The following is a 19,247-nucleotide window of genomic DNA, read 5'->3' on the forward strand; positions in this document are numbered from 1 at the left end:
GACGGCTGCCTTCGGTGGTAGGAGGCAGGTTAGGTTGGGGTCAGGGAGTTTCTTCTATGGTCTGCGCGTCGCGCCCTTATAGGGCCGAGGGGTAACAAAATAATATTCTATTACTAATAATATTTTGCAACGATGTTCTAGACTTCTCTTGTTTTTGCAACTTGAACTTTTACCATCTTGAATTTACCGTGTGTGGATGAGCACTTGAACTTATAGAATTTAAAGTATTTTGTTTTAATTCATATTTGTTTTCTTGTCCGAACTTATGGTATCAACATCACTGAACTTGCATGTTTTCTTTAGCTGAACTGAAATAAACTTTTTTACCCGAATAAATGTCAACACTGGGACATTTTGTACAACAAGAACTGAATCTAAAGCCAATATTGAACTCGTGGGTTCCATACGCAAGCTAGCTACCAACGTCAAATTTGTTGATGCTAAAATCAATCACCACCACAAGAACACAATAAAGTTCTCCAAATGGTTGCTCGAGGAAGAGCTCGCTGCTGAACCCGACCACATTTACCGCTGGGAGCAGCTAACCACTAGTTTGTAGATGGACTTAGCGACGTCAGCAGCCGCCATCTCGCACCTGAGAATCAAACCAAATATTCAGGCGAATAAATAAGTGCACAAGAGATATTTATTTAGCAAGACATTTTTGCGGAACAGGCAAACAAAGTTTTTCAATGAACCTTTTAAGGTTTATGCGTTCGAACTTGCAAACTTTCCGGACTAGTACTTACCTCGCTTGTATTTTTTCACTTCACGATGGGATCAGAAGTGCACAACATATACAAACATTAGCACAAGGATCAATTGGGGCAAACAACAGAACACAAAATTAACTGAAGTTTTTGTCAACATGGTTTGATACATATTCAGTCCATATCTTGATAATAGCATCAGACTTAATATACCCAGAATGCATCTTTGCATCTTCCTTGTCAGTCCATTTCATGCACTATGAACAGAGGAAGGAAGGATCAGCAAGTTCAATGTGTTCAAGCACTAAGGATCCATGAAGTTCAAAACTAGAGGAAAGGCTCTGACCTGCACCAAGTGCAGTAGCCGAGCCACACTGCAGCTAGAGAATGACGACATGCTTGAATAGACATCGCTGGTGGGAACTAGCAGGATCCAGGTCGCTGCTGCGATGAACCGCCTGCGGAGGTGGCGTTCTACGGCCTGCGGGGGGTGGCTGTGATCAGCCAGGGCGCTCCTAAAGACATGACAACATAAAAAAAAATGTTTGTGTTACAAGAGATAATATAAGCAAGGATGCATTTCAGTCATACAAACAAATGAAAAGAAATTCAGCCATACAAGCCTAATGAGTTATTGTTATTTGTATGGCCCAGAAAGAAATGAATCACATGTAATTTCCAGAAAGGAAAGAACATTTTTGAACTCTTTCGCAAGTATATGTGATAAATAGATACAACGTATCCTAAGAAATGAATCACATAGGCTTTTGTTGGTGAGCCCTCCTGTTTCCCTGATTTGAACGTTCACAAGATTTCCTCTGAGTATAAAAAAAACAAGAAATAGAGTGTTCTGTTCACATAGGCATTACTCGTTAGAAGAAACACCTATCAAGCATCGTTTTTGCAACCAGATAAACATGACTTTTGCTTCTTTTTGTACGAAACTACTTTTTGGAAAAGGAAATTTTTTATGCAAGAGTAGTGTCACTGGTTCATCCATGCAAGGAATAAATTCACTTTTTAATAGCACTACCTGGTAGCATATGTGTGTGTGTGCGCATGTGATTTAATCAATTAGTGATGATGGACAACATCCCTATGTACCGTGCTTCCCATTTTGAACACACACATTTTTTTAACACACACATTGAACTGTTTCAGGGGGTTCTTAATGAGCTGATGATAGAAAACATGTTGAACTGAAATTTGGACTTCCAGGACTACCGAATGTTTTGGGTTCTTTTATGAACTTTTTTGTTATTTTTTCTTAACTGAAAACCAAAATTACAATCACAATACACACATGTACTACAAAACAATGTGTGTTTGTACTGTCCATGTAAACGAATTAACCAAAAACAAATAATTTATGAAGGAAACCATGTTTATGTTGCACAGTACACCATGTTTATGTTGCTCAGTGCACCATGTGATGCAACTACAAACTCTTTTTCTCTCTGAAAAAGCAAGATTCGCAAATGACCTACATTTGTAGCATCAGTACATACTTGTCATGAACTGACAAAATTACTCAAGTAGACCAAATTCGAACTAGATTAGAAGAAATTCTACAGAGCATCATTTCTAGCATCATAACATACTTGTCCTTTTACGGACTGATGGTAGATATACAAGGTGAACTGCTATACCACCTACATGGCATCATTTTTCTACGAGAAAAGACAATTCATCTTTACCATTTTCGTTATATATCACATTTTGAACAAGCATCTTGAACTTTTGCTAAGCAAGCACAACATCAACACATCTAAATGCCTCAGTAAACTAGAGTCACTCAGCCCCCAAATCAATTTTTTTACAAAGGCAGAACAAAAGGAGAGGAAAGCTTCTGACCTCTGTGTTGTTGAACGTCGTCGAACGGCCTTGGTTGGTAGTGGCGAACGGACTAGTGTGGCGGCAGTGGACCGTGCGGCCACTGTGGCGGGGGCGCGCTGGGGGAGGGAGCAGGGCGGCAGCGTCGCGCTCGGGAAGGGAGCCGGGCGGCGGCGGCACGCTGGGGGAGGGAGCAGGGCGGCGGCAGCGTGACGAGGAGGAGGGCGGCGCGTGGTGGAGGCAGGCGGCCGACGCCGGGGAAGGAGGAGGGCGGCTGGTGGTGGAGGGAGGCGTCCGGCGCCGGGGAAGGAGGAGGGCGGCGCGTAGTGGAGGCAGGCGGCCGGCGCTGGGGAGGAGGAGGGTGGCGCGTGGTGGAGGGAGGCGTCCGGCGCCAGGGAAGGAGGAGGGCGGCGCGTGGTGGAGGGCGGCGGCTGGCGTCGGGGAAGGAGGAGGGCGGCGCGCGGTGGAGAGAGGCCGCCGACGTGGGGGAAGGAAGCGGCGGCGGTGGTTACAGTGAGAGGGGCGTAGGTTAGTGGGTCGTGCGGGGTGGGGTTGTTTTTCTTTCTCTTTTTTCAACCACACCGGTGCGGGCTTTTTTGGCTGAAGTTGTGAAATTGTGTGACGCGCGTCTATATAGGGCCGAGGGGTAACAGAATAATATTCTGTTACTAGCAACAGAATAATATTCTGTTACTAGTAATAGAATATTCCAGCCCTATATATATATATATATATCAATTAGGCTTCAAGTGCGTACTTGTTGGTGAAAGTGTTGTCCAATGGGAATTATATTTTGTATTACTCATTTAGCCTACAAAGTCTGTCGCACAACCTTATAACTTCTTACTTCATTCAAGGTCAAAAAAAACTTCTTACTCCATTTCTAAATTAGTACTAGTCCTATATACCGTATATTACGCTACTCGTACTACTGCCTCCCTCCTGGTTTATTGGTCCCCTTTGTAATTTGTGTCAAATTTTGACCATAAATTTCACTAACTAAATGTCAATGCATGTCACAAAAAATTATATCGTTTGATTTGTATTTGAACATAGTTTCCAATGGTATAATTTTCGGTGACATGCATTGACATTTGGTTAGTTCAACCTATGGTTAAAATGTGACACTAAATACGACTAGTAAGTAGTACAGTAGTAGTACTAGTATACGTCGGTTAAATTATTCATCATGTCCTCACATTCAATTGACGTGACAACACGCTGCGCGTGAGGTGACACAAGAGTCCCAACGGCATGTTCGAGTATTGTGGACTTCAAATTTGGAGTACCACTTATCTGTCGAAATCTTTCATCATTCACTTAAAACAGTCGATTGATCATACATTGAGTACCATATAATTGGAATTAACCGATGCAAGTCCAAGAAGGATTGGCCAGTGCTGCCGGCTAGCGTCAAGTTCGATCCCATGGATCAGGAGCTGATCGAGCACCTTGAGGCCAAAGTGAGTGCTGACAGCGCGAGATCTCACCCTCTCATCGATTTGTTCATACCAACCATGGACAGCGAGCACGACATATGCTACACCCATCCTGAGAAACTTTCAGGTGAGACACCGATCGGCCGTCTACTTGCACAAACATATTCCTTTGTTTATAGCTCTATTTTTCTTTTTTAGACGCATACCTAGTGAAGCAATTACAATTTGACAGTTAATATAAAGTGAAACAAGTGACTGCAACATGCCAAAGATGTTATGAAAATGCCAACTACGTACACTAAAACCTGTATTCGACAATACTGCAGGTATCACACTGAGTGGCCTAAGCAAGCATTTCTTCCAGCGCAACTCCAGGGCGTTCAAAAGGGGCACGTGGACGTGGCGCAAGATACAATTGGAGTGTGGCATGCACGCGATGTGGCACAAGACAGGCAATACCTTGCCGGTGATGGTCAACGACCGGCAGACGGGCAGCAAAAAGGTTCTGGTGATGCACACCAACAAGAACTTCGACCAGCAGAGGACAAACTGGGTGATGAACCAGTACCACCTCGGGGACCTGGAGCAAGAGAAGGAGCGGGAGCTAGTCCTCTGCAAGATTTTCTACCAGACGAACACTAGGGCCAGGAGTAAAAAGATTATAAGTTAGTTTGGTATTTGTACTTGTACTACCTGGTTGTCCGCAAGTTGGTATTGTTGTTAATGATCTTTCGGTATGAACTTAGCATTTGCTTCCAACCATCATGTCGAGGGTCGACGTGGATATAAAGTTGAATCATTTATTTCGAAACGAATTTTTAGGCACCTGATTTTTATTTGATGGGTAGCATAAGCACCTGTCGTTCGAATTCCTAGTTCTCCAATTTGTTTACATCTTCTAAGTACGCAGGGGATCCATCCGGTTACACAGGCTGATAGTTGGACACAGTACGTCGGAACTGGGCTATGGCATGCCAAGCCCAGCTGCAAATTGTTAAAAGAGAGGAGCGATGATTTGGGCCTTCGAGAACAGTTAAGTGTCGCGACCTCGATCGTGAAGCGCCTCCCATGGACTAAGAAAAGGCCTAGTCCGTTATTATTAGTTGAAATATGTAAAATATTCCATAATGAAAATAATATGTAAAATGCAATGAATTTAGTCCGCTTTCATTGAAAACCATCTGATTTGCATGAAATTCGTCCGTGGAACCACAAGACGGCTGTCCATACAGAGCCTAACCGTACAGAACCAACAGGTCCATGGCCATATGCAAGCAAGTGCATGCACTTATTATCGCAATGGAAAAATAATGCTGACGTCTGAGACGGTGAAACCCACGAAGTCTTCAACGTACTCAATAAACGAGAGAATTCTGCAAATACAGACTGGTAACTGGGATCCAGCAGGTATATTGTTTTTTCAGGTCGAGCAAGTTTCAACTGGGTTGTAGACTGCCCAGACTTGTTTTTGTTTTTAACAGGCCCAGCCCATGATGACAACGGGGCACAAAGATCCAGCATGTATCTACTGGCCTCTAGCCCGCTAGCGTTAGTTATATTTTGTCTTAGAACATCCGCAGGCAGTTTTTTTACTGAATCAAACACACAGCCCAATTCTATTTTCCTCTTGAAACGCCATGTTCTGCTTCCATTTTCTAACCTCTACCTATAGTTTTACTAGTTCATATACACGTATCATTATATTGAAAATACATAAAGTTCCCTTTTCATATTTACATCCTTATTTTGTTGTTGTTGTTTTCCCTCCCAGCGCTGATTTTTTTACCACTGGTTTTCCCTTAAACCAACTCAATTGTCCCACGTCTTATTTGCTTACAAAAACAAAACAATTTTTTCTGGCAAATCAATAAGTTCTTAAAAAATAAATGTTTATCCTTTTGGGATTACAACAGTTCAGACTCGACCGAAATGTATAAAAATAAGGTTGAACTTTTTGACCGTGGTCCTGAAGGAAATATGCCCTAGAGGCAATAATAAAGTTATTATTTATTTCCTTATATCATGATAAATGTTTATTATTCATGCTAGAATTGTATTAACCGGAAACTTAGTACATGTGTGAATACATAGACAAACAGAGTGTCACTACTATGCCTCTACTTGACTAGCTCGTTGAATCAAAGATTGTTAATTTTCCTAGCCATAGACATGAGTTGTCATTTGATTAACGGGATCACATCATTAGAGAATGATGTGATTGACTTGACCCATTCCGTTAGCTTAGCACTTGATCGTTTAGTATGTTGCTATTGCTTTCTTCATGACTTATACATGTTCCTATGACTATGAGATTATGCAACTCCCGAATACCGAAGGAACACTTTGTGTGCTACCAAACGTCACAACGTAACTGGGTGATTATAAAGGTTCTCTATAGGAGTCTCCAATGGTGTTTGTTGAGTTGGCATAGATCGAGATTAGGATTTGTCACTCCGATTGTCGGAGAGGTATCTCTGGGCCCTCTCGGTAATGCACATCACTATAAGCCTTGCAAGCAATGTGACTAATGTGTTAGTTGTGGGATGATGCATTACGAAACGAGTAAAGAGACTTGCCGGTAACGAGATTGAACTAGGTATTGAGATACCACAATCGAATCTCGGGCAAGTAACATACCGATGACAAAGGGAACAACGTTTGTTGTCATGCGGTTTGACCGATAAAGATCTTCGTAGAATATGTAGGAACCAATATGAGCATCCAGGTTCCGCTATTGGTTATTGACCGGAGATGAGCCTCGGTCATGTCTACATAGTTCTCGAACCCGTAGGGTCCGCACGCTTAAGGTTCTGTGACGATTTGTATTATGAGTTATGTGATTTGATGACCAAAGTTTGTTCGGAATCCCGGATGATATCGGGGACATGACGAGGAGTCTCGAAATGGTTGAGACGTAAAGATCGATATATTGGTAGGCTATATTCAGACATCGGAAAGGTTACGGGTGATTCGGGTATTTTTCGGAGTACCGGAGAGTTACGGGAATTCGTATTGGGCCTTAATGGGCCATACGGGAAAGGAGAGAAAGGCCTCAAGGGTGGCTGCGCCCGTTCCCCATGGACTGGTCCGAATTGGACTAGGGAAAGGGGGCGCCCCCTTCCTTCCTTCTCTTTCTCCCTTCCCTTTTTCCTATTCCATGTGGGAGGTGGAATCCTACTAGGACTAGGGAGTCCTAGTAGGACTCCACACTTTGGGCACGCCCTATGAGGGTCGGCCTCCTCCTCCCTCCATCCTTTATATACGTGGCCAGGGGCACCCCATAGACACAAAAGTTGATCATTGATCTCTTAGCCGTGTGCGGTGCCCCCGTCCACCATAATCCACCTCGGTCATATCGTCGTAGTGCTTAGGCGAAGCCCTACGCCGGTAGCTTCATCATCACCGTCATCGCGCCATCGTGTTGTTCCCCGACACTCTACTGGATCATGAGTTCGTGGGACGTCACCGAGCCGAACGTGTGCAGATCGCGGAGGTGCCGTACGTTCGGTACTAGGATCGGTCGATTGTGAAGACGTACGACTACATCAACCGTGTTGTCATAACGCTTCCGCTTTCGGTCTACGAGGGTACGTGGACAAAACTCTCCCCTCTCATTGCTATGCATCACCATGATCTTGCGTGTGCGTAGGAATTTTTTTGAAATTACTACGTTCCCCAAGAGGTCCTGGGCAGAAAATGGGTTGTAATAAATTTCTTAAGAATTAGCAAATGGGCTGCAAATTATTAAAAAAAATAGCAAATGGGATCTATGTTGTCCGCCACAGATTTGGAGGCTGACTTGTGGGCCTACTGTGTTCATGCGTACACAAGGTTTCCCAAAAAAAGAAACTTAGTCAACAATCGACTCTACCAGCATCAGGCCGTTAGATGTCAATCTAACGGCAATCGTGCTTCTTTAGTCTCTGATCTTCCTGCTCCAGCCGCCCAAACCAGCGCGGCCGGAACCACCTACTCCCGCCTCCCGTGGCCGGCTATGCTGCCGGGCAGGCCTCACGGCCCCACCATACTCACATCCCTGGCCTGGCTATCCCTCTACTCACCCACACCTCCTGTTATTTTCCGGCGACGGCAGCCAAACCAGTCAACCCTCGTACTCCCCACCACGTGGGCAACCACTGTCGAGTCTTCCCTGGCTCCATGTCGTTCCCTTCCTAGGCCTCGCCGTCTCCACCGCCCTGGTGCTCTCGGCGCGGCGTGGTTAACGTGGTCAACAAACGACATCCATCAGAAGTGGACTGTACGTGGAGAGGCTGACAGCTGGGTCGGCCGCACACAAGGAAATGCCTTCTTATTGCGCGCAAAATAATGATTCCTCCACCTAACAGCTGGGACCCACCGGAAGGGCCTTTGTATTTCGCGAAAAAACGTTCCCCCCGCTGACATCTCGGACCCACCAGCAATATCTTCGCACGCAAGGAAGTGCCTCCTTATTATGCACAAAAAATGAATACTCCCCTGCTAGCTGGGACCGACCATAGTGGGAGGCTGACTTGTGGGCCTACTAAGTTGACGCAGACGGAGGGCTTTGTCAACGTAGTCAATATGAACGATTCTAGCTCTAGTGACCGTACGATGTCCATCCAACGGCCGTAGTGCTTCTTCAACCTCTGGTCTTCTTGCTCCAGCCACCCAAACCAGCGCCGGTCGTGCCGCGTGCTCCTACCTCCCGTGGCCGGCTGTGCTGCCGCGGAGGCCTCATGGCCCCCTACTACTCCCACCGCTGGCCAGGCCTTTGTCGGTTCAATATCTGGCGTATCTCGTAGGAGGGGTCCTAAGCTAGGTGTCTGGGAGCGATGGTAAGATGGACACGGGGTTTTACCCAGCTTCAGGCTCTCTTGATGAGATAATACCCTGCATGCTGCTTTTGATTGTATTCATATGGGTGTAGTACAGAGTATATGTAGCTACCACGAGATTGTAGTAATGAATACGAGATTGTCTATTGACTAGCCTGGCCTCGGTTTATATATGCACCGTAGGCCTATGTTTTAGAGGAGTCCTTGTCTTGGGCGCCAAGACTTGTAGAATCCTCCTTGTATGCGGCATGGGCTGTCCGAACTGGCCCAATAGTGAACCGCCATGGGGGTCCTCGGCCCGATCCAGCTAGTCGGGAGACGACGTGGTGAGTACCCCCTAGTCCAGGACACCGTCATTAGCCCCCTGAACTGGTCTTCATGTTGGGGACGCTCCTCGATTCTTCCGAACTGTTCTTCATCTTCGGTCGTCGGTCTTGAAAACTGGTTCAACAAACCTTCTCATCTTCGATCTTGAGGATCGCCGAAGTGCATCAAAAGAGTTTACACGTCAGGTATCCGAGGAGTCCCTTTAAGTTTCCGGCCTTAATCAATGCCCTGTTATTTTTATGCCACACCACGGGTTTGAAGTTGTTGCCGGGTGCTAGTGTCCTCTTGCATCCGAGCTCCAACGCCGGACTGCATTTGAGGTATCTTTTGCAGCCGAGCACCAACACCGGACCGTTTCTGAGCTCCAACGCCGGAATGTATCCGAGCTCCAACGCCGGACTGTGTCCAAGTTCCAACGCCGGACTATGTCCGAGGTGTCATAGATCACCTTGGTTTAAAAATGTGTTAGCCGAGCTTAATGCCGGAAATGCCCTCTAAGGAGCCAGCCACTTGCATCCGAGCTATATGCCGAACTGCTTCCGAGGTGGCTCAGCACCTCAGTCATGGGCTGATTGTTTGCGGATTTTATTTCCGATGCGTATAAATTTATTTGCTGACGAGATGTATTGCCAGTAGCCCTCAAGGTGTCTATTGGCCTAAAATCTGAGATGCACCTGAAGGAAAACATAAAAATGTTGATCCTGGTAGCCCCTGAGACCCAGGTCGTGAAATCGGCCTGAGGATCAACTCCTAGCTCGGCAGCATACATAGGAATAGAAACGCAGTGTAATATATTAGAGGTAATAGTGATCGGCGGACGGGCCCCTGAGAGAGAGTCGTGAGAAGTCGCCGTGATATATCAGCTTGATGCCGGATAAGTCCCATATGGTACTTATTGTCGTCCGAAGACACGCTTGTCCATAGTTCGGTTATGCCGAACACTGAGCACTTTGAATTTTCTACATTGAATAGGCAATGCAGTAGCCCCCGAGACACTGGTCGGGTGGCAACCCCAGATTAGGGGATCGATGTGCCCCTTTAATATTTGTAAATAATGAGCGCAAAGCCCAGTAGCCCCCGAGCCTTAATGTGGGCATGGGTGGCCGAATTAAGGATCGATATCCGTTTGACAGAAAATTTTGTTGTGTTTAACACAAACTTCTCGGAAAGACAATAAAGGTCTCTTAAAAGAGTTTAGAGCTGGTCGAAATCCGAGCTCGCCAAGGTAGGCCCCAAGGGGTTTAAAAGATGGATTGCAGTAAATGGATTTTACTCGCAATTTTTATGTGTAATGATTCTATGTATCCAAGTACTTTTCATCATTAATGCTCAAATCCGCATTGTACAAAACTTTGTTGACCGACCATCGGCTTCAACCTCCTCGGCCAGTAGCTGGGGAGTGTTTGTCCTACTTTATAAAGCCGTTATAAGGGCAAAGTTTTACGGCAAACAAGGCAATCCGGTCATACGGTTTTATAAACAAAGGTACACGGAGAGATATGTTATATTACGTTTTAACGTAAGAAACATCTTCCAAAGAAAATAGTCCCGCTATCGGTTCCTTTCTTTGGGTCGTCATGCTTATCATGATCATGAAAACTCACCTCCGATCAATGTGGGAGGAAAATATTGAGGATTTAGTTCGGCGAAAGTTCCCGAACTCTATGGTATTAATGAACCAAAATTTTTACTTCCGTCGTTGCCGACCAATGTGATCCTTTAAGATTGCTAGCTTTCGGCTTCACCCAGTCTGAGGTACTAACTCGGATGACCCGGTAGTAACAATCACAGAGGTGCTCCCTTTACCGCCTAGCCGAACAATCGGGAACGTAGGGGTAAGCACAGGAGCCAGGCAACCCAGCTTGGCCAAAATCTTAAGTCAAATTGATGCATATGTATGGCTTTATAACGATGATTACGGAAGGCAGCCTTTGTATATTAAATACAAACGCCGATAATATGTTTATTTTGACTCCGTTGCGACCGTTTATTAGTTGAAAGTGGCCCATCGTCGACTTCCGTCCCATTGTAGATGCTACGCAGGGTGTTTTCCCAATATAAAAACAACCCTTAGCCGACGTCTCGGTGCCCGAAGGAGGTTGTGTTAGCGGAAACGAGGCAATCAGATATGCGGGCTTTATAACTTTCACTTAGTCATAGGAGCTTTAAACTGGGGAAGCTAGCTACGAGCCACCGGTTAGTGTTCGGCGACAGCCGAGGTCAAGCCGTAAACACTTCGGCCAATGTTATGAATGGCCCGTCATTTAACATAGTCATCGGATCGCTGACCAGTTTACGCTTATTGTGACAGTCAGTTTTCGGCTTTCTCCACTGAGGTGCTTAACCATGTGAGCTGGAAGCACAATCGCAGTGGTTCTCCCTTTGCACACCTAGCCGAACAAAGCGGAACATAGGAGGCAAGCATAGGAGCCGGGCAACCCAACTATTGACCAAAGACACAATTCGAAACCGATGCATATATAGCAATATCCGAGAATGTTTTCGCCGAATCTCTAAAGGTGTCCGGCGTTGCACTGCGAGACTTATGCGGGAAACACACAAATAGTTTAAAAGTGCCATAGGCTTGGAAAACCCAACAATTTAGTAAAAACTTGACGTCCGAATTAGATCAAGTGATCGATGCCAATCCGAAAATTGGTCAAAAAACGGGTGCTTCTGTCGTGCATTAATATGACACATCTGATCTCAAGACCTCAGGCGGGTCAGCCCACGGCTGTAACCACCTATCCCGAAGGCGGAGTACTGCTCGTTAGGCCAGTTTAGCGAACTAAACTCGAACGGCTTTTAGAGAGAGACTAGGCTCCCCGGCTATTGACCACACACTCGCGTCGAAAAAAGGAGTGATAGAAAAAGACTTTACAACGACTAAGAAGAAGAACACTTATTATAAAACAGCTCATGCTAATTCAAGAGCCCCCAAGCGACTTGGGTAAAAGAATTTTATGTATAATGATTGTATGTACCGAAGTACTTATGTCATATATGTGTTCACCCGAACTTTAAACGCGTCTTAACCGACCGTCGGCTTCTCCCTCTTCGGTCAAGGACCGAAAAGTGTTATGTACTCCACCTGTCGAGAATATTGATGGTGTTTCCGATAACCAGGCAATCAAGCCATAAGGCTGTAACAGACAAAGCGCGCTCAGGGAACTTATGCTATATTACTGACGAAGTGTAAGAAGCATCTTCGAAGAAAATAGTACCTCCACCGATACCTTTCTTCGGTTGCTCATTGTTACTATGAGACTTGTGCAATAGATTTTTTGTACTCATGAGTTCCGTTGTGTGCCGACCATAATTGAAAACAATAAGAGCGCTAGCTTTCGGCTTCACCTAGTCTGAGGTCCGAGCTCGGATGACCCGATCGTGACAATCGCAGAGGTGCTCCCTTTACTCCCTAGCCGAACAATCGGGAACGTAGGGGCAAACACAGGAGCAAGGCAACCCAGCTTGCGGAACACTTAAGTCAACATGGTGCATATTGTGGCATAATACACGAACAGGGAACAAAGCCGTACAAGTATAATCATATGCAAGAGGAAAGGCTTCATAAAGGAAGCCCCCAAGTAAACGGGGTATTTGAATTTGTGTGTCACAAACAAAGTTATGACAAGGAAGTTTTTCACATACAACTTTTTGCCAAAAAAGTATAATGCTTTGGTCGAACCGAACAAAATTTAAAATTGAAAATTCTGAGCATAAAAGCGACTTAGCTGGTTAATGTGCTCGATGTTGATGCACGACCCGAGCTTACGGCGGGACAAGGTCCCGGCCCCCAAGCCGGTCCCGAGGTGGCAGAGCGAATAGCTCGACACTCCGAAGTGGCGACATAGCACGGCCAATGCAGGCCGGCAGTGTGACGCCGAAGTCCCCAGCATGGGTTAATGAAGTGATGATGAAGCCGTCGGTCCAGCCGAGGTGACGTGGTACGTCGGTATGCCGAGGTGATAGCGCTGCCCGACCCGGATCCTTCATCTATGCACAGAAAATAGTGCAAACCGGAGATAATAGGAATAATAATAAATTAAAAAATTGTTGCATAATTAGTAATTTATGCAAAGTGAGTAATAAAAGAAATATGGCCCGTGTGCCGAACACTCAATGAGGTAGAGCTCTCTCCGCGATGCCGAAGTCCCCGAGGCAACCGAACATGTCGGTATGGCGATTCGACCAACAAGGTGATCACGCGAGCCAATTTATGCCGATTGGGACAACGACGTCGGCTTGCCGAAGTGACCGCGTGACGTGGTCGAAGTCGGTCACCTACACACATAAAATAGTGCGGTCCAAAAAGGATAATTGCTTTTCGCAAAAATAATTTATTTAAAGAGATGTGGCCTGGCGCCGAAGTCAATGTCGATGCAGGGTGTCGGCGTGACGCGGTGAAGGCGTTGCAGAGGCTGAATTCACAGGCCGATCCGAGTTCCGGATGCGGCATTCGCCGAACTGTATACGGAAACTGACCGAACCACCACGCGACCATCGTTAATGCGGCCACCATTTGATAGACCTGTGTACAGATGATGAAACAAACTGGAGTAATAATTCCTTGGGAAAAATAAACCCAAGCAAGAAAGAATACTAGGATTAATAGCACCTGGTTTATCTGTTGTAGCAATCTGAAGAAAGGTTACTCCCAAAATTGGGACTCGATCCACACACCCAATGCCTGATGGGCGACAAAGCGACGGCATGATGATGCTGGAAAAGGTAGGCTCGCCGAGGCAAAGCTCCCGGTCCAGCTAACGTGACGAAGCTGGTCGGCTGGTGATGCCGAAGTCACCGGAGTATGTTGGTGAAGAAATAGCAAAGTCCTCGGTCCAGCCGAGGTGACGGAGCAGGTCGGTGAGGAGACGTTGTAGCTGCCATGTCAGCCGAGGTGTTGAAGCAGGTCGGCGTGATGGACATCGGCTTGAAGAAGCAACAGTGTGGCCATGCTGACGCAGGTCTTGACTTGTGACACGGTCAATGCCGGCTTGATGAAGTGACCATGCGGCGCTAACGCAGGTCGTGACTTGTGACGCGGTCAATGCTGGCTTGATGAAGTGACCATGCGGCGATGCCGGTGTGCCCGCTCTGTGTAATCCGTGGGGCAGCGATGTTGGTGATGATTTATCCTTCGCGATGCCGAACTCTTGTTCGGTTTGCCGAGATGATGATCGAAGAAGTTGAGCTTGGCTCAACAAAGCGGCGACGTGTCTAGCGCAGGTCGGCAGCCGTGGAGCAATATTGCCGAACTGGTTTGACACCAACGTGATGGGGAAGATTACCTCGGAGGAGGCTTAAAATTTTATGGCTATGTGTTTAAAAACAACGCACAATACCCTAGAAAAAAATTCCTTCAAAAGGGTTGTCCAATATTCCGTTCATGAAGAAACATGAACTCGGGGCGGATTCATATTCGCGCAGAAAACAGATCCGAAAATTGGTCCACTCATCGGAAGGTTCCCGGAGTTTGAACCGTCGGATCAAGCTGAAATTTGGAGGGGTGGTAGATATGGGAATTCCGCAGCAGATGAACGGTTAGATCTTCCAAAGGACCTCCGAGCTGGGCTCTGGAGACCACGCCCTAAACTCGTCCAGATTCCCGTCCAGATTTGACAGGGCTCTGATATATCGTAGATTGCCAGAGATTCCTCCATCGGAACTCGACGAAATTAGGCATGGTTGTTGTACACTTAATTCCGCACAATTCCACCGCAGGAATCGTCAAAGCGATGCTTGAGGAGGTGGTGGCAGCGGATACAAGTTTGTTGTTTGGAAAAAACAGCACAGTCGCCCGAGGGCATTGTTGACGTTGAGCCCCCGAGCTCCATGGATGATTCTTCCATGATCATGATAGAGATCGGAGTTGATGTTGACGAAGGCTCTCGTACGAAGATGATGATTGGAGGTAGGGCACAGTCCTTGGTTAAGCCAAGGTGGCCAGTCGAGCCGGCGACAAAAGATGCCGACATCGACCATAAAACTCGGCTCCGATGCGTAGATCGCGCCGGAGACGATCCAAATTCCCATCGCCCCGTGGCGACCGCCAGCAGGCTCTCAATGAAAGCACCAATGTCGGTTCAATATCCGGCGTATCTCGTAGGAGGGGTCCTAAGCTAGGCGTCTGGGAGCGATGGTAACATGGACACGGGGTTTTACCCAGCTTCGGGCTCTCTTGATGAGACAATACCCTACATGCTGCTTTTGATTGTATTCATATGGGTGTAGTACAGAGTATATGTATCTACCACGAGATTGTAGTAATGAATATGAGATTGTCTATTGACTAGCCTGGCCTCGGTTTATATATGCACTGTAGGCCTAGGTTTTAGAGGAGTCCTTGTCTTGGGCGCCAAGTCTTGTAGAATCCTCCTTGTATGCGGCATGGGCTGTCCGAACTGGCCCAATAGTGAACCACCATGGGGGTCCTCGGCCTGATCCAGCTGGTCGGGAGATGACGTGGTGAGTACCCCCCTAGTCTAGGACACTGTCAGCCATCCCTCTACTCACCCACACCCCCTGTTATTCTGCGGCAATGGCAGTCTCACACCAAAGTCGAACCAGTGAACCATCGTACTCCTCTCCGCGTGGGCATCCACTGCCGCGTCTTCCCCGGCTCCGCGTCGTCCCCTTCCTAGGCCTCGCCGTTGTCCACTACCTTGGTGCTCTCGGCACGGCATGGTCAATGTGGTCAAGGAACTTCTTCCATCGGAAGAGTACTGTACGTGGAGAGGCTGACAGCTGGGTCCACGGCCGCAGCAAGGAAGTGCCTCCTTATTACCCGCAAAATAATGATTCCTCCACCTGACAGCAGGGACCCATCGAACGGGCCACCATATTTCGTGAAAAAAATGTTTCCCCCTGACTGCTGGGACCCACCAGCTACATCTTCTCACGCAAGGAAGTGCCTCCTTATCCTCCCTGACAGTCGGGACCCACCTAGTCGAAGCGTACGTAGCGTTGTCATTCTGGTCGGGAACGTGTACGTACATACTGGCCGAGTAAGGAAGGGCATGTGTCATAGTAGAGGCGCGAACATAGCATGTACAAGTATGTACAACCAGGGTGCAAGAAAGTAAATACGGCCACGTACGTACATACAGGCGGGGTCTCGAATGCCTACTCGCGCATACATACGGCCAGGGCTCGTGTACATGGCTGGGTCAGAACAGAGAAACTGTTTCGTCGTGTTCATCGGGAGGCAACAGAATGCGTCGTGTTCATCGGGAGCCAACCGGCTTGGACGGAATAGCCGATCGAAACAAGGCCTGATGTACCGCAGAACGGAGGAAACGGCCTTGTGTTCGACCGCCTACGGTTGAAACGGGATCCTGTTCACCGGGAGTGGTGTGGCATACCGCAAAACGGAGGAAATGGACTTGTGTTGGAGCGCTACGGTCGAAATGGGGGTCCAGTTCATCGGGAGGGGTGTGGCGTACCGCAAAACGGGACTCCACGGACTACTGTTCATCTCCGTCGTCGACTTCCTCCAGCCTCCACGGGCTACTGTTCATCCACCGTCGACCTCCTCCAGCCTCCACCTGCGACTATTCATCCACGGGCTCCAGTTCATCCAGCCTCCAACGGTCCTCCACCGGCTATTGTTCAACCAACCCTCTCCACGGGGTCCTGTTCAACCACCCCTCCACGGGCTACTGTTCATCTAGCCCTCCATCGGCTACTGTTCAAATAGCCCTCCATGGGGTCCTGTTCATCCAGCCCTCCACGGGGTCCTGTTCATCAACCCCCAACCGGCTCGATCGGGGTCCTGTTCATCCAGTGTCAACGGTCTCTACTACCACGGGGTCCTGTTCATCCAACCCCCACCGGGAACTGTTTATCCAACCCCCCAACAACGCTCACTGTTCATCAAGAGGCAGCAGGTTCGATTGGCTTTAGTTAGTAGCAGTAGCAAAGGAATCGCTCGATCGGGTTCAGTTAATAGCCAGATCGACCGATCGCTCAGGTTCAGTAACACATAGCCCGAAGTGCAATCGCTCGTGTTTAGTAGGCGAACGCCTCGCTCGGGTTCAGTTAGAGCCCAATGCCTCGCACCCACGTGCGTACGTGTACGAGAGAAACGCGCATCACTCGGCCCCGACCACCCACTGTAACCGGGAACTCCCCGATATTTTCCTCACCATCGCTTCTACCACGGTTTTTTCCGTCATGGACGGCCCAAAGAATGTCATGCAGCTGCGTCTCCGGCCCGCCCAGGACGAAAAGCCCATTTTTTGTCATGATTTTTAGTCATAGAAGTAGGAGCCCAACACATCTATGATGATACCAGCTTTTGTCATTATCGTCATAGAAGTGTCATAAGCATGACAAATTTTTTTTCTGTTTGGCCCAAAATGTCACGGATGTGTCTTTTTTGTAGTGAAACAAGTTGTCGCCACCAACAACGTCAACAAGGTCACCACCGTCTACCCCAAGCCCACCGTCGACATCAGTGACAAAGAGGTCACGCTTCTCACACCTGTGCAAGCCGCCTCCCACGGTAATCGTTGAGACTTTCCATGGTCATGCACCGCTATTGTGCAACAACATCAAGGACACCTTCGCATATGTGTCATCCGAAGAAGACTTGCAGCTTGAAGAACTGCAGTGGCAACCATGTCCGCCACCGTTGCGAGAGGGGATCGGGCATATGAGATACCTCTTCAGGCCAAGACCGTGGTCGTGGTTCGCATACTATCCTGATGAGATAAATCCAGTTCACCACCGTGAGCTGATTCCCATGGAGGAACCTTCCATATCTTTGTCGGGTACACAACTACCTCGTGTCGGTGTCAAAACTGGCAGATCGCGGGTAGGGGGTCCCAAGTTGTGCGTCATGGATCGATGGGTAACAGGAGACAGGGGACACAATGTTTACCTAGGTTCGGGCCCTCTTAATGGAGGTAATACCCTACTTCCTGCTTGATTGATCTTGATGAATATAGAGATTACAAGAGTTTATCTACCTCGAGATCATATGTTGTGGTCTAAAACCTAAGGGTATGATGAATGTCGGCGTTCTGGGAACGAGGGTCCCCAGACTTGCCTGCCTGCGGCCAACGGCGTGGCTCTGTGAGCGGGCCCGTACGACCCATCTTCACCAACAAGCTTTCAAGACCCTCGCGAGGGGCCAAGCCACGCGAGGCGGACGACACAAGACCTCCTCGGGAGTGGCCTCACCAGGCTGGCTCGCGAGGGGAGGAGAGATCAAGGCAAGACAAATCTCGCGAGGTTCTCGTGACATGAGCCATGACGACCAAGGCCAGGCGGGCGCCAGCGCGCACAGTGTCCTTGTTTCCCCTTTGCTGCTAAGGGGGCAAGCGCAGGCGTGGAGTACCGAGGCGTCAAGCACAGGTTTCCCTATCGGTGCAATGAGACCAAGACCAGCAGGACGGCAAGATGGAGGTCATCGTGGAGCCCAAGATGGCGTCACCACCAGAGCCTTTGGCAGGCGAAGACTACTTTTGTCAGGATAAGCTGTACTAGCTGTCCCCTTTCAAATTGGCCGTTGTGGGATCCCTTCCTGCTCAATATTTGGGAAGAGGACCAGGGCCTCTATAAATAGGACTAGCCACCACAGTAGGAGGGATCCCATCTTGAGCAATCCACACACACCCTCGAGTTCACAAAAGCTCAAGAACACCCCTCCTCAGGAGGTTGTTCTTCCCCTTGTACTATTCATCCTCAGCCCAAGAGGCAATCCACCACCACCACACTGGAGTAGGGTATTACACCACAACGGTGGCCCGAACCAGTATAAATCCTGTGTCCCTTGTGTTGCGAGTTCGTCGAGCTAGCCTAGAGATCGCAAAGCGTGTGAGGGCGTGATCCGCGAGGGAGAGATCTTCATGCACACCCCAGAGTTCGAACCTTAAGGGTTTTGCCGGAACCCGAGATCCGACATTTGGCGCGCCAGGTAGGGGTGCGTCGTAGCTTTCCTTCCGTCGATCCGCGCTCTGCCACCACCGTGCTTCGCCCCCATGGCGGGCGTCTCACTCCCGGCTCCGACGACTGATACCGACGGCGGGGCCAGGGGGCTCCGAGCCTTGGCCCCCGCCCTGCGGCAGGTGCAGTGGCCGCCCAAGTTCAAGCCGGAGATGTTGCCACGCTACGAC

General features: G+C 48.1%; 1 protein-coding gene across 1 annotated transcript in view; it reads right to left on the reverse strand.

The window, feature by feature from the left end:
• Window positions 1-304: 304 nt before the first annotated feature.
• The window catches only part of LOC123055813 (putative uncharacterized protein ENSP00000383309), a 51,902-nt gene continuing 32,959 nt past the window's right edge, over window positions 305-19,247 (reverse strand). Inside the window, exons 2-4 of the mRNA XM_044479661.1 lie at window positions 2,565-3,109; window positions 1,057-1,225; window positions 305-595 (exon numbers count right to left, since the gene is read on the reverse strand). Of these exons, the coding sequence (XP_044335596.1) occupies window positions 575-595; window positions 1,057-1,225; window positions 2,565-3,109 (735 nt within the window). The 3' untranslated portion in view covers window positions 305-574. The remainder of the gene's footprint in view (window positions 596-1,056; window positions 1,226-2,564; window positions 3,110-19,247) is intronic.

Source organism: Triticum aestivum, chromosome 2D, assembly GCF_018294505.1.
Source record: "Triticum aestivum cultivar Chinese Spring chromosome 2D, IWGSC CS RefSeq v2.1, whole genome shotgun sequence".
Classification (NCBI taxonomy): Eukaryota; Viridiplantae; Streptophyta; class Magnoliopsida; order Poales; family Poaceae; genus Triticum; species Triticum aestivum.